At 39.0% G+C, this 22,811-nt stretch overlaps 1 protein-coding gene across 1 annotated transcript; it reads right to left on the bottom strand.

The window, feature by feature from the left end:
• Window positions 1-495: 495 nt before the first annotated feature.
• PABPC1L (poly(A) binding protein cytoplasmic 1 like) lies at window positions 496-16,977 on the bottom strand (the record flags this gene model as incomplete). Its single annotated transcript, XM_081323661.1, has 15 exons — window positions 496-859; window positions 1,387-1,476; window positions 3,480-3,610; window positions 5,403-5,496; window positions 6,488-6,627; window positions 7,344-7,472; window positions 7,745-7,835; window positions 8,929-9,195; window positions 10,083-10,178; window positions 10,890-11,027; window positions 11,861-11,955; window positions 13,149-13,288; window positions 14,344-14,459; window positions 15,416-15,609; window positions 16,785-16,977. 14 exons carry the CDS (start codon window positions 16,975-16,977, stop codon window positions 1,393-1,395), a joined length of 1,908 nt encoding a protein of 635 aa, XP_081179787.1. The 3' UTR covers window positions 496-859; window positions 1,387-1,392.
• Window positions 16,978-22,811: the final 5,834 nt, after the last annotated feature.

Here is a 22,811-nt window from a genome sequence, read left to right as displayed (position 1 = left end):
TGTGATTCTAATGTCAAAATTTCTGATGTTTTCTGACAGCTTCCACAATCAAACGTCAGTGGGGAAGCCAGCAGGAACTTGGAAGTCACAGTCATGTGAGGTTCTCACTTAAGGAGCCACATGGTTGTCACTAAAACAGTGGCAACCAGGCCTGCCAAAACTGCCATTGCTAACTGATAATGGTTGTTGGTATCACACTTAGCAATAGCAATCCCAGTCCTGATGAATTTTGATTTTGGTGCGACAGATCTGTGTGCTTTTAAATGGTATTTTTCTCCTTGGATTTTTATTATTTATACTCATTTGCTGTTTTCAGTGTTGTTAGTGGCCAGAATTGCATGCAAGCGGGCAGTCATAAAAACTGAATAAAATAAATCCAAAAATAAGCATTTGAAGAGTTTAGAATCCACCCACAAACAACAAAAAAAGGTTGTTTCTGCCATTTCTACAGTAAATGTGAAGAGTACCATCTAGAAAAGGAGACATAGGTTGGTGAAGTGAAGTTTCAGCTATTTTTATCAAGTCAACAGCAGGAATAAATAAAATACTGGTACAGGCTCTCAAGCTTAAGATTACAAAAAAGAACCAGGATTGAAAAATAAATTTGCAAAAAATAACATAAGAGTATAATTATGTTCCATTTTCATCTTCCTACTGCATCATTATCATATATACCAGGCTTACCAGGATCACATATGGGAAAAGTTACTATAACAGCTATTCAGTGCAAAAAAGAAAACAATTCAAATCGGGCTAGATTTTTGCATGAACAACTAGTTTAAAGAGATATTAACAAAATCTCTGGTAGCATGAAAGTTTTGTCCTCTCTTCAGTGGGGATTGTCCATTTTCTTTTTTTTTTCCTGCAATGATACATTTTAGTTTTAATTGGAGAAGCCAAGTCTATTTTTTTTTAACAAATGCTGCTGGTTAACAGATTTTCAAGAGCTTTTTTTTCCCTAGCTTCACAGCCTCAGCAACAACAACTTTTTAAATCAATAGTTCTTTCATTTCAATGTGAAAGTAAGCATTTGCATCCAATTCCTCAATTGTAAATTAAACTTGCCCTCCTGGACAGGCCTTCCTGCAGTCCTTGTGCACTTTAACTTTATTATACTATTAACATACATTTCCTGCTAAAGCTGTGTTTCTCAGTGTTATCAACTTTAAAATGTGTGGACATCAGCTCCTAGCATTCTGGGAGTTGAAGTCCATGCGTTTTAAAATTGCAGAGATTGACCCTATGCTAAAGCGTTCTATGCAATGGAAAGTAATGCTTTTAAGTGAGGAAGGGGGAACGCAACTGAAACACAATACTGACTTTGCAAAATCACAGACACTGTGGAAATGGAAAGCTAGACTCGGCAGGTAATGCTCACTCAGCGCACCTTCATCAGGGGAGAAATGCCATTGAACTGCTCTTGTGGGTTGCTTCAGAGATCTGATGGGCTTGAAGCACAGCTACTGCTTCCTCGATCTAACAAAGGCAAAGCCAAAGACAAGATTGGAGTTTAGAACAGTCGGTTGCAGAGTTTGAAATATCATTGTTTCTGCATCCAAAGAATCCAACACGCAGTCAGGACAAAGCCTTTAAAAGGAAAACTCCACTTGAATTTTGCTGGTACAGTAGCGCATGCTTCTCCATAGCCCTGCTAATGCTTTGGGATTAGCAGTCCCAGAATTCATTGGCTCCAATTCCAATTCTCCTGAAAGACCCCAGGTTGGAGACTGTAATAACATACTGACACAACTACTTTGCTACTTTTGTAAAATGGAGCCTGCTTAACAGATCTGGGAAGATGTCTTTATAGTCCGGATCACCTGTTCACTTGTGGGCTCTCTCTGTCTCTCTCTCAATACTTGGCATTGAACCCACCTTCACAAGCCTTCTGATGAACAATCTTGCTAAAAAATATTTGAAAAGGGGCTAATAATTAAGAACAATTCCACTCAAGGCCACTTTATTATTTCTCATTGAAATTCAATGTTTTGTTTTTAATCTACACTTGAGCTTTTGAAATATATGAAACTCTTTCATGCTAACTTGGCACAGAGATAAAGCAGCCCAAGTACTTTTAACTAAAAAAATGTTCCTGAGATAAGTGATAAGTTAAGGCCAGACCATGAATTACATTACTGTACAGGAAGTCCTTGATTTACCACCCTTCCTTTAGTGACCGTTCAAAATGATAAAGGCATTGGAAAAAAGCGAGTTATGATCAGTTTTTACACTTACAACAATTGCAGTGTCCCCATGATCGTGTTATCAAAGTTTGGGTACTTAGCAATTGGAATGTATTGATGACAATTGCACTGTTCTGGCATCATGTGATCACCATTTGTAACTTTTCCAGCTGGCTTCTGACAAGCAAAGTCAATGGGGAAGCCAACTTAATGACCCTATGATTCACAGAAAAACTGCAGTGATTCACAACTGTGGCAAAAAAGGTCAGAAAATGGGACACAACTCACTTAAAAATCCCTTGCTTAGCAATGGAAAGTTTGGGCTCAATTGTGGCTGTAAGTCGACAATTACCTGTAGTCAATCTGTCCTTCTAGGATCAAACATGCTTCAATACAGGTACATGAATATAGACATATGACAGATTTTCTTCCTTATCACAGTTCTTTCATACTGTCTTTTTAAACAAATCTACCATTTTCACAATCTATCATGCTTTCTTCTGACCACAGTTCTGATCATTCTTAGAACTTATCATACTCAAAGTAGCACTCCCATATCATACTACAATAGATCAGACCAGTAATAAATACATTATCAGTATATGAAACCACTAGATTCTAAGTCAGAAATTTGGTAGCCAGTTAGAGATTAACCACCAGTGAGTGCTATTTTGATAATGTCATCCTTTCTAGAGGCATCTGGTTGGCTATTACAGGAGACAGAACAATGGACTAGGTCAGGGGTAGGCAACCTAGGCTCTTTTATGACTCATGGACTTCAACTCCCAGAATTCCTGAGTCAGCATATTCTGGGAGTTCAAGTCCATGAGTCATAAAAGAGCCGAGGTTGCCTACCCCTGGACTAGGTGAACCTTTGCTATCACTCTTCCAGTAGCCCTATGTTCATAAGGTTGAAACAGGAGTGAAGATGTGTAAGAGTGAATACTCTACAGTTAACATTTCTAGGCTGTTGGTATGTGTTCTTCCCTCATGCTATCATTATAATGGATCACCATTGAAAAGCTGTGCATTTGTGGGTCCATGCAACACTTACAGGACAAGTACATAACCCCAATTTTGTGCAGTAGCACAAGGAATAATCAGCAGATATAAAAGAACAAAGCAGGTGGAAAATCAGTCTGCTTGGTAAAAACTGAATTGAAAAACAGCCCACAGACATGCTACTGAGACAAATTAACCATGCAGACCAACCTAACACAAAGCAGGGCAGTTCATTTCACCTGAAAAATTTGGAATTGCAGAATTAGGGCATTTTTAAGCATGGAATCCCAGTACCTTAGACTGAAGGGATTCTGGTGACTCCAGCATAAGAAGCAGATCAGAATTATCTATTTCCAACAGCATGCCTGTAATCTTCCCAGCCAGGGTGGGGTGCCTTGCATGAATTAGAGGATAGAGACGTTCACCTATGCATAGCAACAAAAAAAAGATAAAATCATGTATCATGAAGAACTCTCCTATGTAGGAACCACTAGATTACTTAGGCTGATTTTAAAAAACTAAGTAGACTTTATCTTGATTAAAGTCAAGTAGGAAGGCTCTAAGAAGATATAGGCTACATTGGGAAGTTGACAAAAACATCCCAGGAGACAACTTCTGCACTGATACCCCAAAACCTCTACACAATGTGCCTATAAAGGCATTACAAATTGAAGTTGATTGAAGTAAGCTTTATCATTTGTTTATCAAGTGATTGAAACTGGAAAACTCAAGGTTTAGGATTTACCAAGGCAATACCTCTCCCTCTTTTCTCTCCAGTACTCACTGTAACAATTTCATCCCTTTTGCTTGCTTTATTCTAAATGCTATGAAGTGCACATGGGCTACACTGAACTAACTCCTGAAGCAAGATTTTTCCCTTAGCATATTTCCTGCTTCTATATTGTCCAGAAGCACTGAGGCAGAAGAGGAAAAAGCAACAAAGGCTGACTCCAGGACTCTCTGTGGTGGCGAGAAGCATATAATTCAGGGTGCAACTAATAAAAAGCTAAGTGTGAAGATAACTGGGTAATAATTCTCATCTCTTGCAATAGAAAAGAAGTAGCATCTTATCAGCTAAAAGATGAATCTCTCCCAATCTGTTTAGTACAATTTGATTTATTCTGGTTTATTCCTATACATGTCCTACATACAGAGTTGAAAAGTATTCATCTAAGAAACTAACCTTCTAAAATATGGTATATGCCATTCGTAAGTATATGTGTGCGTGTGTGGGGTGTGTGTGTGTGTGTGTGTGGAATATATATATATACTATGTTTGGAATATATGAGCTTAAATGTTTCATTTATTCTGATTTTATTTAATGTTGTTGTGAGTTGCCTAGGATTATTTTGTATCAGATAGGTGGCCATGTGAATTTCTAAATAAATAAATAAAAGCTTTAGATAATTTGTAGAAAACATTATGATAGACAGACTTTAGAACTAGCATAATACAGGGAGTCTTTGCTTAACAATCATTCATTCAGTGACCATGATGGCACTGAATGAGTTTTCTGACTGGTCCTCATAGTTGCATCCATTGCAGCATCTCTTCAGTCAACTGCAATTCAAGCACTTGCAACTGGATTGTAATTACAATGGTTGCAGTGTTACATAGTCACATGTCTCAATTTGCAATCTTCACAACTGGCTTCTGACAAGGTTAGTCAATGGGGAAGACAGCAGGAAGTCACAAATGGTGATCACGTGACATTGCACTTAACAACCAGGAAGGATTTTGTCACTGACAGCAACCAGAATTGCCAGAACTGCAGTCACATGACATCACATTTTACCACCACATTGCTTAGCAATAGTTTTCAGTCCCAATAACTGTACTGTTGTTAAGCAGTAGATATAAATCCATTGACAAGAAACAATGGATGGAAACTAATCAGAGAGAGAAGTAACCTGGAATTAAGGAGAAACTGCCTAACAGTGAGAACAATTAACCAGTGGAACAGCTTGCCTTCAGAAGTTTTGGATGCTTCATCACTGGCGGGTTTTTAAGACGAGACTAGAGAGCTGCTTGGGGTTGGACTAGAAAACTGATTGGTTGATTGATGTACATCTTTTTTAGGGAACATTGTTTTCTAAGCTAAACTGTGGTAACTCAAAAGCATAAAATATTTGATTATAACTTTTTCTCTGAGAACGTTCTGGCTGAGGGGGTAGGTTCACAGTGCTGCCTATTAGAAGAAGATACACACCACTCACCAAGTATTTGTTTCTGTTCTTGAGGAGGGGCTGCAGCCAACATGGATGTGGTCAAGGGCTCCTGTCCGTGGATATGAATGATTGGTTCTACAGCCTAAAGCCCAAGAAACAAAATACACTGAGAAGAGCCCTTCCATTCCTACTGAACAACTAATAACAACTGATGACACTCTGTGAAGAATGCATTTGTTAGAGTTTTTCTTCTTCTCTATAGCAGATTTAATATAAGTATCTGTCCAACTCAAATCTTATCCAGTGAAAGAATTTTCCTTGCTGGCCATATTGAAGAAACAATACAATACCTTTTGATTTCTATACACTATGCAATAATCATTCTATAGCTTAAGTTAAATTAAAAGATGGAAGGTTGTAGTATAATAGCTCCTTTTCATACAGAAAGCCATAAACCTAATCCTTAATTTTTGAAAGTAGAGTTGTCTTAAAGGATGGAAAGCTGCTGTCAATCATTGTAGCACCAAGATCTCTGCTATGTTCTGACCCCTGGACAAATACTGAAAGTACTTTGAAGTGTACTCTCAATCCTATATATTTTTTAATCAAGATATGTTTTTGTGTAATAAAATGCAGAAGAGAACAACCTTGTATTTTAAGTATAAAAATAGCACTAGGAATTCCAGGAGTGCAGTGCTCTTCCTTTCCATCTAGAGCAGGCATGTCAAACTTGCGACGTCACATGACGTCGCGCGACATATCGGAACTTTTTCCCATTGCCGAAAATGGGATGGGCGCGGTTTCTCCGTGACGCTCCTGCCCGTGGGCTGGCAGTTTGACACCCCTGATCTAGAGGGAAACATGGGAAAGGAATGTTGTTGGTAATCTGGTCACTGGTCACTTTACCTGACCAACCAAGTGAGCAAACATGAACTGGCTAACGATCTGGTTCACTGGTTTCTCAGTGAGTTCTCCCTGATATCGAACTTAAGACCATTCCCAAATTAGAATCCCAGCTCTACATGTCTCTGCTACAATTTGCCAAATTCAGTATCTCAAAAATAACCCATCTAAGAGGAGTTAGGTTCTGCATCTAAGTGTGTATTTTCACTGCAGAATGGAAGAGTAGAGACCTGTTGCATTGGCAGAGATGTTACTGCACCCAAAGGATGGACATTCCTCACAGCTGAAGAATACTTGTACTGCGAAATACCATGTGAGAAAGTTGGAGAAGAGGATGCTCTTGCACTAATGGTCTGGGTTCCAATGTTGACTGGAATAAAACCAAAAATATTTTGAAGAAAGGCTTTAATTGTTCCACAACATTACATGTTTATTTTAAAAAAAACTTTTAAAATAGCACAGTTCTGCATTGCACCCAAACCTGGGAAGGTACAGATCTGTAATATCTTTGCCAGATCTCACATGCATGATACATGGTACAAAAATGGAAAGATACACCCAATGACACTCCAGGAAGAAAGATTACATCGGACATAAGACTCTTGGTGATCATTTTGTCCAAAGCAGGCACCCAAAAAGTTACATTTTCATCTGTCTGCTGTCAACACATTTAGCCCAATTAAGCCATATATTTCATTTCTTGGGTTACACTTAATATTAAGCCATAATATGTCTTATTTGTTTTAGCTTTGTGTAAACTGATTCCTTTTGGCCAACTGCCATGGGCTTGCTCAGTGAGCCAAACAAAATCCAGATTTACATTACATGGTACTATATTCTCAAACTATATTTTCCAATCATGCTACAGAGCAACAGACTTCCAAAACTTAGAATATAGGAAGGTTTTATATTTAGGTTTTATATTAAGAAATAAATAGCACATTGTAGAATTTATTGTGCAAACTTTAAGGATCATTTTCCTCCCTGTTTCTGGTCAGTGATTCAAAAAACAAAACAAACCCATTCCCTTGAGAGATATAAGTTGTGTTCATCTGGACGATGAGCTAACAGAAGCCCCAAACCTACCCACTCTCTGGCCAGTGGATGGTACTCTGGGAACTTGAGTGGAGGCTTGTCTCATAGTGCTGATGTTGGAGATGAGGCGGCGAGGTGGTCCATTAGTTCTTACCATTGGCGTAGCTGCATGGTAGGATGCTAACAACAATTAAATAGCTTCAGTCAGAAACCTTATTTATGGATGAGATCATAGCAGGAGTTAATACCAGAATTCTGGTTCATTCTCATTACTGAACTTACAGTCCAAGCCATGGACACTACCCCATAATATTTGAATTATAGTTTAGTTGCTATTTTAAGAACATTTCTTAGTCCTACACCATGGCATTAAAGGAAGAACTTCACACATGGGCAACCTCATTTCCTTACATTCTCACACATATTTTCTGCTTAATAAGATTTCAACTCACAAGGAGGCCTAGAAGACTGAGTGTTCCAGCGAGGGGCTGGGCGGACCGGGGCAACTGGGCTAGGACTGTAGAAAGTAGCTCTAGTTTGTGGCTGAGAAGAAGGAAGAGAAGGTGGCATGACAATGTATATAAACAAACAATATATTTATTTTTACATCATTAACATTTTGAGCATATGAAGGAACCAAAATGGGGATTTTATAAGTTCTGTGATGTTTTTATTTTTGCAGTTCCAGTATTATTATAGATTGTTGCTATCCTGCAATAGGATTATAAATCTAAGCACTTTTTCCCAATCTGGTGCCTCCAGATTGGGAATTTCAGATCTAACCCAATGATTGATGAATTCATTAACGTATCCATGCAGGTTTCATGGCAACAATAGGAAAATGTTTTGCTATTGTCTTTTTTATTTTCTGGTCTAGGCTTCAGTTATATGCATAACTGAATAATGTTCCTGGCTGGAGATGACTATATAAAGCTGTTGTCAACCTAGTGAATTTCAAATGTATTGGACTACAGATTTCAATTAAAGCTTGGTGAATGAACAATGATGAAGCCTCTCTTCACATGCAACAATTCACTTTGTTTCTTATTTGAAACAATTCATAGCTTGTTTTCCAGACTTCTCTTACAACATTAAAATTTGAGGGCATTCAAATAAAGCTGATTAGATTTCGAAGAGCCAGAATAGTACTTCTTCACAGAGTGCATAATTACCTTGTGGAAATAATGCCCATAAGAATAATATTAGGCACTAACAAAATTCTAACTTAGTGTTACATGGTACCAAAAATCTAATTTTTCCCCATTTTTTGTTGTAATATTTTAAGCTTCAGTTAAATCCTTTATCTCTCTGTGAAAATTAAGGAGAATGCATTTCACCCCCATCTCTGGCCCCCAAACAAAAAGAAGTTCCCTGGTGACGCCATGATATCATTGGCACACTATTGCACCCACAGGCAGGCACAAAGACAAAATAGTCCCCAGGTTGGAAAAAAAAGTAATCCATCCTAATCACTCACATGCCCCAGGCATATAAATTTGATTCTGATGCCTGATGGCACATTTTAACATATGCATCTCAAGGGAGATTTTTTCCTATGCCCTGAGTTCTATGCTGTCAAATGCTGTCAGCTTTACTTATGTATCTTTAATGGAAGTGGTATTCGTATTGGTCTTACCTGTGGAATTGGGGGCAGGAAGTAGCCTGCAGATGGTGGGAAAGAATATAGGAAGGGACCAGGAAAGGCCCTCATGGTGGCCAGTCTCTGCATGTATTGGTTGGTGAGAATGGCTTTTCGCTCCTCTTTCCGTTGGGCAAGGGCAACATACAAAGGCTTAGTGCTGACGATGCGTCCATTCATTTCAGTCACAGCCTTTGTCGCTTCTTCTGGAGAAGAAAAACATACAAACCCAAAACCTTTGCTGTGTCCGCCATCTGTCATTACCTGAATGGAAAATTAAAACAAAGTCCATTGAGCCCATGACTCTCAGCACAGACAGGGATGTCCACCCTGGTCAGTATGGTCAAACTAGACAAGATGGTGCTTACAAATAGGGCAATTAAATTTTGTTTTATTTAGCACATGGCATCTACAGAGGTCATGCAATCACTGCTATACAACACTAATACACAAATATGCATTTACATAAAGCATCAGCATGTTTGTGTATGTGTACAATACATGAGATAAAATATTAAATTTAAGGTAAAACCATGATAAAAATCTCCTTAGTGTGGCACCACAGAGTCACAAAAGGATAGATTTTCCAATTCAATATCTAAGGAAGCTAACCATCTAACTGCTTCTGGTATGACTGTAATGACATCATCCCAGATGTATGAAGTGTAGACTACTTCCACGATGGTATACCTTAGACAAGGTCCTATCCTAACAGAGTAGCTAAAAGTCTAAACACATGGTAACTGAACTGGATATTGCATCTTTACTGTCAAAAATTAAATTCTTTTGTTATATTAACAGTTGCAATTAAGAAAGTTTGGAAATATTAAAATTCTAAATTAAATTCTTGTTTTCAGTTGAAAGCTAATAGTTACATCCAACAATATGAACAGATTTCTTTTCACTTTTCTTCAAGCAGAAGTCCCAGATTTTTTCCAAAACTGTGGAAGAGATTTGAAGATGCATCAGCTTTAGAATCTTGCCTTGCTGGTGGAACAGTATATACCAGGGAAATGATGCTAACTGATTCAATTCTAAATGTCCTTCCCTGGTCCTTATTACAAGCTTCATATTATACTGTGCCCAACCTGTTACATAGCTTTTAACACATAGTAATCAATGTATTAAATTAGTTTATTTCAGAATCTGACCTTGGCACTTGTGATGGTTCCATAGGGTGAGAATTCTTTTCTTAACTGCTCATCACCAATCCCATCATCCAAGTTCTTTACATACAAGTTTACTCCCTGAAAGCAAACAAGCACAGCCACTTTTTGCATTCACCATAAATGATATTTAGACACAACTTTTGTAATGAATACATACATATAAATTACATCATCCAGCATCATAAGGCTGAAAGAATCTTATGTGCCATCAAGAGAAGTATCTAGGGTGTAGGATTAGCTTTACCTGACAACTGGTCATGCTTTATCAAAAAATAAAAACAGTTATGGTTGAAAATAACTAGAAGACATCCGGGCCTGTGTGTTTGTCCTCTATACATTATCTTTCAAATTAATGCAAGTGAACTTAACATTGACCTATGTTAACTTCTGCTATTCGCCATTTACCCAGCACTTAAATCTAGATTACCTTATTTTTATTGAATTTGTTTTCTAGGGTCAAAGCTACTTGCAGCCAGAAGGAACGATGCAACATTAATATAGCAATGATGATATGCAACAAAACAGAATAACAGCACCTTGAGGATCAGTTATAATAACCAATTCATGGCAGGATGATCCCTTTAATAATCAATTTATCACCAACCTTTCAGGAAAATGTTAACAGTTTCTGAAAAAACAATGAGATGGGACCAAACCTAATCTTGAGAAGAATGCTGTTCCCAAGGATTGAGAAGACTCAATCTTAAGGTCCCTAAAGATGGCATTAAGAGAAAGGACTTGAAAAGACTCCACCCTTCCCAGCCACACATTGCCTTCAGCTGATATTACCTGATATCGGCTCATTCTTTCCTGCTTGAGTTGCTCAAATTTACGCTTCAGTTCATTTTGTCGCTCAATCCTCTTTTGGGCTCTGCCAACAAATATTGTTCGGCCATTGATCTCGCTTCCATCCATGTGCTCAACAGCCTGCGGTGAGAAGAGGTGACAGGCAAAGCTGTAAATTTATTTCACAGGAAATCACCTCCTACTTTATCATTTCATTATAGATAGTCCTTGACAGTGCTTTTTTTGTAAAAGAAAAAGGTGCCGGAACTCACACGTCATACAACCGGCCTTGCCTACCCTACAAGGTTCCATACAAAAAAGGTGCCAGAACTCTGTTCTGAGCGTTCTATGAGAAAAAAAGCCCTGGTCCTTGACCTATAGCCACAACTGGTATCAGAATTTCCATTAATAATCAAGGCAGCTTGTTAAGTGAGTTGTGCATCATTTTACAACTTTTGGCATGGTTGTTAAGCAAATCACTGCAGCTGTTAAATGAATCATGTTGAGTGAATCTTGCTTCTCCCATTGATCTTATTTGTCAGAAGCCCTTGAGAAGATCTCAAATGACAGTCCTATGATCCTCGGACACTGCAACTGTCCTAAAGCTTGCCGGTTGCCAAGCGCCCAAATTTTGATCATGTCACCACGGAGATGCCGCAACAGTCATAAGTGTGAGGACCAGTTGTAAGTTACTTTTTTCAGTGCTGTTGCAACTTCAAACAGTCACTAAATGAAATGCTGTAAGTCACGTATTAATTGGAATTATTATTTTAATTAAGTCCTGCTTTGAACTAGCCAAAGGAGGAAATGCTATCCTGCCACAGCCAGAGGAAATAATTGGATAACTAGTTCAACCTATGATGAGATATTAGCTTCAAAAAAACCTCTTAAACTGTTATTATATTCCTCAAATCTTTCTTCCCACCATTACTCTTTAACAGAGAAAGGAAGACTGAGAATGAAGATCAACTTGCCTTCCGAGCATCTTGATGCTTCTCAAAATTGACAAAACCAAATCCTTTTGAGCGGCCTGAATTATCTACCATGACCTTGACACTCAAGGTGTTTCCTGGAAGTAGAACAAAAACCTTTAGGCTAATACTACAAGAAAGGAGGTTTTCATTGAGTGCTGAGCCACAGGATGCTCAGCTGCACTCATGGATTGTGATGGATACATGCCAATAAGTATTACATTCTATAAGTACCATATTACATTTAAACCTATGGCTCACAGAGGAATTTTACTCCAGGGAGGTATTTTTCATGTCTTTAAATTCTGCATTAGGAAATTCAAATTTGTTTCATGGCAGTTTGAGTGACCCAGAGTTGCTTAAATCAGATGGTTATCCATACAAATCAAGTTATTATTCTCTAAATATTAGGCATCCTTTTCATTTTATATATCTTACAATGAAGTCTTCCTGTTACCAAGTGCATCCACTTGGTAGATAGCTTAAGACAAACAGGTCAGGTGTTCTGCATATAATTACAGAGAAGGAATTTCTAACTCTGATATTAAAAAGAGAAACCATTTTTAAACTAGCTTACATATACAAATATAGCTAGCCATAATTCTGTACCCTCCAGATATAATCACTTTTCATTCCCTAGGGATAATAGACAAATTCAAAAGGATTAGGGGAGGTGATGAGCATTGCATCTGAACAGCAACAGATGGGGAAAGCTTTCCAAAATATATCCTTAAAACAGATGCAAAATTGTTGTACCCTTATGGCTTAGATCATGGGTGTCAATCTCGCCACGTCACATGACGTGTTGCAACGTATCGCAACTGTTTTTGCATTGCCAGAGCTGGGATGGGTGTGGCCTCCACATGATGCAACTGACTTACATTATGATTTCAAATTCTTATTTCACAATGGAATATTTTTACCTATTTGGAAGTAAGTTAGATCACATTACTGGCTGTATCTTTTGCACAAAAAAAATCTGTAGCAGCATCTAAGTCATAGTGGCACAGTGGTTAGAGTGCAGTATTACAAGCTAACTCTGCCAACTGCCAGCAGTTTGATCCTGACCAGCTCAAGGTTGACTCAGCCTTCCATCCTTCCAAGGTCGGTAAAATAAGGGGGCAAGTTGTTGGAGGAGGGGAATATGCTGACACAGTAAAGTGCTCAAAGAGTGCTGAAAAGCACTGTGAAGCAATATATAAGTCTAAGTGCTATAGCTATTTTGCTAAGCTGTTAAACTTATGCTCACAACCCTTATTTTATAAGCAGCACTTTTAAGTGCCACCCTTACCAAATTTTGAGAATATTTCTTGCAGCCTCTCATCAGTCATGTCTTCTCCAAAGTTTTTGATGTAGACATTAGTAAATTCCATTGCTTTGGCTCCATGTTCTGCTTCACGCTCTCGGCGGGACTTAAAGTGGCCAACAAATCTGCAGGGTCAAGATAGGAGATATGAAACCATCTCCTAAAAGGGTATTGCAAGGGCAGAATCCTTATGGTGGTTGAGGAATTCTGGGAGCTGAAGTCCACAAGTCTTAAAGTTGTCAAGGTTGCAGACCCCTGTTTTAATACACTTTGAATTGAAATCTGAGGGCAACTTGTTCAGAGAATCTGGGGGCCACATCCAGATGGGACTACCTATCGCCTTGGGCTATTTCTGATCTAAAAGGTCAGACCTGAAAGTAAGCTCCCAGGTAAAATACTACAGCAGCCACCCCAGAATATAGAAAACACCTCATGCCAATTTATTTATTTATTTGGATTTATATACCGCCCCTCTCCAAAGGGACTCGGGGCGGTGTACAGGGCAATTAGCCCTAACAATAAATAGTTAAAAATACCCCAAACCCTTAGACCAGGCCAGCCTGTTCAAATAAGTAGGTTTTCAGATCACGGTGGAAAGAGCGAAGGTCGGGAGCCATCTGGAGCTCAACCGGTAATTGATTCCAAAGGGCTGACGTGCCCACAGAGAATGCTCTCTCCCTGGGGGCCGCCAGCAGACACTCTCTGACCGACGGCACCCTGAGGAGGCCCTCTCTGTGGGAGCGCACAGGACAAAGGGAAGATGATGCCGGCAGCAGGTGCTCCCGTAAGTAATCCAGACCCATGCCATTTAGGGCTTTATAGGTAATCACCAGCACCTTGAATCTCACCCGGAGGGCAACTGGAAGCCAATGCAGCTTGCGGAGAAGAGGAGTTACATGGGAGTATCAGGAGACCCCCATCACAACTCGATACAATTGATGTATTTGGCCTGGTAAACCTAACTGATTTCACTCTGTTGACCCTGAGTCCGACTAATAATAGATCTACTAAGTTTCAAAGATTCAGACAGGAGATCCTAGACCTGAACCTGGATCTTATTACATTTACCACCAACACATGACTGTTTCTTTAAACTATACTGGAATTGCAGGTTATTCTCATGGTAAAGGATACACTGAAAAGAATTCATTGCACCTTATCGGCTCAGGCTTCAACTTACACTTTGCTATCATTTAGCAGCATTCCATTCATTGTATCAATTGCTCTGTTTGCTGCCTCGTGAGTCTCAAAATGGACGAAGCCGTAGCCCCTAGATCCATTCTCATCACAAACAACCTGTTAAGAAATTTAAGAGAAAGGACAGAAAGGAAATGAGGCAAATCAAAACTTGGAACTGATAACCAACCCATTGCTTGCCTTTTATCTTCCCAGTCCTCTGTTACAAAACCTAAGAATAATAGCTATCACATACTTAACCTGAAGCCATCTAAGAATGTTGGGGTTAGGTCCCATAATCTCCAACCAATCTGTACTGTTGATGCTGGATGGAGATTACATGGCTACTGAATGGAAGCATATTTGAAGAGGTATCAGTTTATACAGTTGTAGAGTTCCCAATTCCAGGGAGAAGAGGAAACAATATGTTGAATCTAATCTAATTCTGTTCCTCAGAATCAGCTGCTCTTCTGGAGCCATTCTAGTAATTTTGACATCTGAGAAACATCATCTCTTGTACCATCCTGAAAAGATGCTGGGAGAAAGTGGGGAGATGATCTAGATCAGGGGTGTCAAACTCAATTTCATTGAGGGCCGCATCAGCATTTTGGTTGCCCTCAAGGGGCTGGGTGGGTATGGCCAGGGTGGGCGTGGCCTACTGGGTGGGCGTGGCTAGAGTGCGTATGGCCTACGCATCAAGGGTGCTTATGGGGGCCTGGGCAGGAGTGGGACAGATCTGAGGGTCTCTGGCAGAAGGAGGGTCTCTGGGCCAGGGCCAAGGCAGTGGGGGCCGTTCCCTCACTGTTTCCAGGATGGCTTTGCGGGCCACATGAAACCACTTTGTGGGCCGGATCCGGCCCCCGGGCCTTGTGTTTGACATGTCTGATCTAGATGCTTTGCCCAAGGGCAAAATAATTGAAAAATTCATTAAATTGAAAGCCATTAAACAATAACAGCCTGAACATTGATAAGAAAAAGTGACACATGAATATATTTCAGACTTCAGAAGAAAATGCAACATTTATCATACAAAAAAATAAACTATATTTCATGATTTCTGAAAAGATTGCACCTACTTTGCAAGAAAGAATATTTCCAAAAGCTGAGAATGTATCATATAAGGCTTTGTTATCAATGGAATCATCCAGATTCTTGATGAAAATATTCCCAACACCTGATTTCCTGAGTCCAGGATCTCGCTGGGACCACATGATACGAATGGGCCGACCTTTTATTACTTCAAAATTCATGGTGTCCAAGGCCCGTTCAGCTTGAACAAGGAAAAATAAAAGCCCATTCATTTACCAACAAATCAAACACAAACTTGAGAAATACAAATTGCAATGCACCTAACATCTAACTTTTCAAATAGTTTGAAATTACCCACATAGATTATCTCCAAGTCTTGAAAACAAGAGACGGGATATGGGTTTAAGAAATCACTGGTTTTCATGGAGTTGTTTGCCTGTGAAATCCTAAATTTAAAATGATCAAAATTAAAACTGTAGTATACAACTGAGTAACATTTTCTGTGTCACATGAGAAAAGCTCATCTTCCTTTCCCTATCCTTACACTTTCTACAGAGGGGCAATTGATAGCATCCTGTCACACAGCATCACAGTCTGGTTTAGAAGCATCACTGCTTCAGACAGGAGGGCGGTGCAGAGAGAAGTGAGGGTGGCTGAAAAGATCATTGGCAGTTCCCTCCCTCCCTCTCATCCAGGACATAGCACAGAAGGGTTGCTTGAGCAGGGTCCGCAAGATTGTCTGGGACACTACCCATCCTCTTCACAACCTGTTTTCCTTGTTACCTTCTGGAAGGGGGCTCCGTGGTATCTGGAGCAGAACATCCAGATTCAGTCACAGCTTTGTTCCATACAGTATTAACCTTATGAACTCTAAAGCTTCCTCCTTGTATGTATTCAAGATGGACAGTGATTAATATTTATATGTTACTTATATGTAAGGGTGTAGGTCTATACATATGTTGTATATAGTATGTTTAAATGTGTGTTATGTATGCATACACTTTGAGAGCAAGCAACTAAATTTCATTTTTAATGTGTGCCATTGTGCCCACATTAAAAAAGGACAATAAAGGTTATCTATCTATCTATCTATCTATCTATCTATCTATCTATCTATCTATCTATCTATCTATCTATCTATCTATCTATCTATCTATCTATCTATTACAATTATGAGAAATAAGAAATATTTATATAATGCATACATGAAACATTAGTTCAAGTTATTATCCCTAAAAATGATATTACATGCCTCCTCCATCTGAAAAAGGAAAATAAGACTAAAGAGGAAACTATATCCTCTCCGAAAGTCTAAAGAAAAACCATTTGGGGGAAAATAGTAAAATAAAGTGCATTTTAGTATGTATTGCATTTTTGTACAATATCAATATTAAACCAAGCGAAGAAAATTCTTACCATCAGCAGGTTGTTGATAATTTATGTAAGCATAACCTAGAGATCGTCGTGTGGCAACATCTCGACAAACTCTGATGGACATGATGGGCCCAGCAGGTGAGAACTTCTCAAACAACATGGCTTCAGTCACATCTGGATGCAGGTCACCCACATAGAGAGAGGCTAGAGGATATCCTGGGCCACTAGCATTCATGGCCAATCATTTAGTTTCACTTTGGAAGTGAAGCAGAACCTAGTTACTATTAAGTTGCATAATGTAGACTTTTGAGAGACAAAAACAACAGGGTGTTAGAATAGCTATGATAGCACTCCACGTAACTTCTCCATTCCACAGCAGTGCAGTGAAAAAATTTGCATGGTGTCAGGGGAAAAAAATATTAACACTGAACTACATTCCAACATATAATTGGAAACAAAGTATGTATAAGTTCTCCACCCTCAAGTCTACCTAAACTAGAATCCAATCACTTTTCCATAATTCCCATTATATTGCCATAAGACTAGGGGGGGGGGGGGGGTAATGGAATTCCCTATATGCAGAAAACAAGAAATGCTAAATGGAGAATTCTGGGAACTGAAGTCCACACATCGTAACATTGCTGAGGTTGAGAAATATTGCAGTAAACCTGCTTGGTACTTCTTTGGAAACTATTTTATCTTTTTATCTTCTTAGTGAAGTATAATGGGCTGAGGTTATACTAAGCTCATTATATTTCATGATAAGCTATCATCCCAAGATTGCTAAACCTAAGGTTGCTAATTTTTATGGCCAAGCAATTTTCAAAGCCAGATAATGTTATTCAAAATCCAACACTATTCTTAGAAGAGGTCATTGGTAAAATGATTTTACAGAGGAAGAAGAAAGCCAGTCTTTTTCAAACTGAGTTCTAAACACTTTTGTGTCTTAACAATTGCTCCCCACACTTCTGCATGTGCATATATGGGAGAAATAACATATGAAGCATCTTATTTAAACTTTTAGACAGTACACAGAGTCATAAGACTAGGACTCTGATGAAATTTCACTTTCTCTATAGGATATTCACTCCTAATCTCAAGTTTAATGTTCTGAAAGAGGAGGTTTAACTTCTTTCTTATATTTTCTTCTCTGTAAGATCCATTTTAGCTTACTCTACTTAATACAAACAATTATTCTACTGATTGTTCATTTGCAAAAAAATCATTATGTAGATAAAACCTACTCTTATGTATCTTCCCTTGTTCTTCTGAAGAAGGAAGATAAGAAACTACAAACTCATATTGCTTAATTCTCACTGATGACTTTTTTCTGTGGTTTTATATAGTACAAGTGGTGAAGAGTTTTTAAGGGAAACATTAGCCAAAGTACTAATGCCAAGCTTCTTTACTTAGAGGATTCAATGCTATACCAGTTATTTCCCTAATTGTTCAAAACCACATCAAAAGAGAGCTACAAAATATTTAGTTTTCCTAGGAAACTTATAAGAGCACCCTGATTCTGGCCTCTGTAAAAATGATTTTAGGTTTTAAAAAAAAACCTCTCGAATGTATCAACAGATAAACTAATGTTTACATTGCCAATAATTCTTAATCATCTCTCCTTTATAATTTCCATTAATAATCTTCAGATGGTCAGGTTAGGTTGAAACTGGTAACAAAATATCTGGAGGAAGCCAGGTTGTGGAAAGTTGCAAAAATGTTTTCATTTGATGTAAAACTTTTTTTTAATGGTCACTATTTCTGGGTAATTAATTCAGAAGGAAGTTAACAAACTTTTTTTTTAAAAATGAAGAGTTGTTTGTTTCAGTTTATGCCCTATACAATTATACCAGTTATATTAATATATTAGTCTTTCTCAATGTGATATTCTCAAATCCCACAAATCTCAGTCCAATATAACCAAAAGAGATACTGTAACAGACAATTTGGGAATTGTAACTTCAGCATAGTTGGAAGGAATAAGTTTGAAAAAAGCCTCCCCCAATCACATTCTTCCCATTCCCATTATGGCTCAGAAAGACTGGGAAGGGAGGTGGCATAGCCCTTTTAATTATTTCTGCATTTAGAATTATTTCAATTTCAAAGACACAGAGGTCAGGTACTTTGCTGCTGGCAAATACATGTTTCAGTAGATGAAGCCACAACCGTTTTTCAACAATGAACATAAATAAAAGAAAGCAAATGTGTGCCCTAGGATCAGTGTTTACTCCTTACCTTATTCTTCTAATCAAGTTCTATGTCCTCCCTGCCCCTAAAACATAACTTCAAACACCTCCCTTAGCCTGAATAAGATGATTGAGCCAAAATCACACAGCTGGCTTGTGCAGCTGAGGGGAGACATTAAGCACCTGTGTAGGCACAACACACTGGACTACATATCAGCCTATCACATTTTAGAACAGCTTGTTGCTTAAACCCAACCTATGCAGTTAGAGCATATGGTTCTTAGATTATGTGTAGCCAAAAAGTAGCTTAGCTGAATAAACCATGGTTAACTTAATTACATATAAGCATTTTATACAAGCTCAACTACTGGCTGCAGGGCAGTCATAAGAAACCAGTCCATTGCAGGACAGAAGGGCTCCAGTGCATTTGGTCTATTCAGTACAATACACCTTTGAGTTAAAAAATACCACTGTTCACTTACCTATAGTACCTCTGTCCAATTTACCCCTGAAAATTAGTTTCCCCTTCTAACAACATGGACTGATGTTTGAGTGGGTGTGCTGGGGCTCAAATTCCTGAATCTACCCCCCTCTCCATCAAGCACTCACTTACAGCTATAGAAAACCACCAGCAAAAAGTTCTCCTCTGGCACAGGTGCTGTCTAATGTGGATAAGGTATTCAGAAACCCATAGCCCCACCCCTTCCACTCCCAGAGCAGCAGGTGTGACCACCAGACAGTTCCTGTTCCAACATTCTGACCAAGCTGCTACTTCTCTCCAAGGGAGCAGACCAAAAGCCTGTTCTTCTCAGCAGCAGAGAGATGGGGGGGGGGGAAGAGCCTTATGGCAAGACTCTAGCTCAGGGGTAGGCAACCTCGGCTCTTTTATGACTCATGGACTTCAACTCCTAGAATTCCTGAGGCAGCATAGCTGCCTCAGGAATTCTGGGAGTTGGAGTCCATGAGTCATAAAAGAGCCGAGGTTGCCTACCCCTGCTCTAGCTTAATGTCTTCTTACAAGAAGCTTCAACACTCACATTTTTACCTGTGGTTTAAGTCAATGGCTTAAGTAATGAGCTATGAACGTCTGAGCACGGGTAGTCCTCATCTTACGGCCACAACTGAGCCGGAAATTTTTGTCGCTAAGTGAGATATTTGTTAAGTGAATTTTGCCCCACTTTATGACTTTTCTTGCCACTGTTGTCAAGGGGATCACTGCAGGTGTTAAATTAGTAATGCAGTTGTTTAAATGAATCTAGCTTTCCCATTGATTTTGCTTGTCAGAAGGCCCCAAAAGGCAGTTCACAGGGCCGCCCCCTGGATACTGCAAAAGTCATAAATGTGAGTCAGTTGCCAAGCATCTCAGTTTTGATCACGTGACAATGGGCATGCTGCAACAGTCATAAGTGTGAAAAACCGGTCATAAGTTCAGTCCTGTTGTAACTTTGAAAGGTCACTAAACGAACTGTTGTAAGTTGAGGACTATCAGTACACTGCTTGAGATCATACAATGTTCTAAGAAAGGTGTTCAAGAATGGGGATTGTCACAAAATGTCACAACAGCTCCTGTGACTGAGCATGTAAAGCCATGCTTTATGTGTATGCATGTACTGTGCACATAAAAAAAGCAAGGGTTTGGTGGCAGAGTTTCTAGAATTTCTTGATCTGGAGTTTCTTGATACTCCACCAAGGATGTTCTTGGCCTTGGGGTTAAGGAATTGTAGCAGGAGCTCAGAAATTCAAGATTAGTAGTAGTAGTAGTAGTAGTAGTAGTAGTAGTAGTAGTAGTAGTAGACTTTAATGTCATTTCAACAATATAACGTTTCCCCAGAACGAAGGTGCTACATCAGACAACACAAATCAAGTTCCTTTTCAACCACAGAAACTCATTGGGTGATTTGAGGTACTTGTTCTCACTGAGACTTTATCCCAGAGTGGGGCTTTGTTAAGAGGAGGAAATGCTCTTTGCTATCTTGAACCCAAGAGGAAAGGCAGGGTATATGCCTAAACAAGCCATATTTTTCTCTGATACGTTAAATTCCATCCTTTTGATTAGCTTATAGTTCAGTCTATCATGAAAACTGTTCTCAAGCATATTGTTTTGACTATAGCCAATGTTGTTTATGATAACACTGAAATTTTTAAAATTCTGGTATTCCTATGTTTTAGGAATAAGAGAGGACAGAAAAATACCAGATCCTTGTTGTAAGCAGTTCATGTGAGGAAATATTCTAGATCAAAGGCAATTCATTTTTGAACCTAATTTCCCATAAAATGTAAGAAGTATTTTGGAACTTTTTTGAAAACTACTTACACCCATATACTGTATACCTAAAGTTTACAATTTTTTTTGAATAGTCTCTCTATGGAAGTGCCAACAATATACTACAGCTGCATTCCATTGTGTATGCATTATAGGTAATCTTGCCAACCAATTGCCCTGTTCAGACCATGCGGAATACACATTTATTTATTTATTTATTTATTATATTTTTATACCGCCCTTCTCCCGAAGGACTCAGGGCGGTGTACAGGGCAATAAATACAAAAACAAGATACAAAAGTTAAAAGCGATTAAATAAATGCCCAAGGTTAAAACAATAATTAAGACGTATTAAAACCCCAACCCTAACCCATCAGACCAGGTCAGATTGCTCAAATAGGTACGTTTTTAGATCGCGCCGGAAGGAGCGAAGGTCGGGGGCCATCCGGAGCTCAACCGGCAAGCGGTTCCATAGGTCTGGCGCGCCCACAGAGAACGCTCTCCCCCTGGGGGCCACCAATCAACATTCTTTGATCGGAGGCACCCTGAGGAGGCCCTCTCTGTGGGAGCGCACTGGACAGAGGGAGGTTGACGCCGGCCGCAGGTGTTGCCGTAGGTAATCCGGACCCATGCCATGTAGGGCTTTGTAAGTCATTACAAAGCAATGAGTTGGGATTGGCAGCTACAAGCATGGTAGCAAAGGGTGGGGAGTGGGGAAAAGGAAAGCAGTCAGAGTCATGTGATTTCCATTTGGCAACTTAACACAGAACTGCAGGTCCGAGCTGTGGTTGCTAAAGGAGTACCTATATATTTCTTGCCTCTCTAGTTGATATTACGATAGATGTAGCATCTTCAACATACTATAGTGTTTTCAGCAAAAATAAATCATTCTTCATATACTGTATATATGATATGCAGATTATTTGTTATAGGAAGATCAAGCCATTTTTTTCCCAACTTACGCTTCTAAAATGTAAAACGCCAACATCCTAGAATAGAACCCCACTCTTGCTAAAGAAATTCACAAAGAAAATCTTGCAAGCACTAAGGTGTGGAAAATGGGGTGGGATGACACAAACATCGTGACATAAATGAAGTGATTTTGATACTTGTATTGGATATCATTACACAGATATGCCATTATGACCGTATTGTGGCTTGCTAGGAGACCAATGCTTGGGATGAGTGACATATCTCCCAAAATGTGATCAGTGATGCTAGGAGACCAATGCTTGGGATGTGTGGCATATCTTCCAAAATGTGATCACTGATGAATCTGAATGAAATGTAATAGTAGCATAGTTCATTCATTGCTAACGCTCATCTTAGGGACTTATCTAAAGACAATCACTATATAGGCCAGAAACTATGCAATAGTATGTACCACTACATACTACATCACAAGAATATCCCCTATGAATAAAAATAATTTCACTGGGATTCACACTGGGCGAGTTTTTACTGAAGTTTTCAAAAATATTAGTATTGCAGACAGTCTGGAAGAGCTATCAAAATTTGCTTCTGCTTTGCCTCAACAACTTAAACCAAAAGGAACATGCCACCAAGGGCCACTTTGAAATTGCTTTTGCGAGTCTTAGACCAGTCTGAAAATCCATTCGA

The sequence above is a fragment of the Vipera berus genome (genome assembly GCF_964194415.1).
Source record: "Vipera berus genome assembly, chromosome: 3".
Taxonomy (NCBI): Eukaryota; Metazoa; Chordata; class Lepidosauria; order Squamata; family Viperidae; genus Vipera; species Vipera berus.
This window is presented reverse-complemented; position numbering and strand designations above follow the sequence as displayed.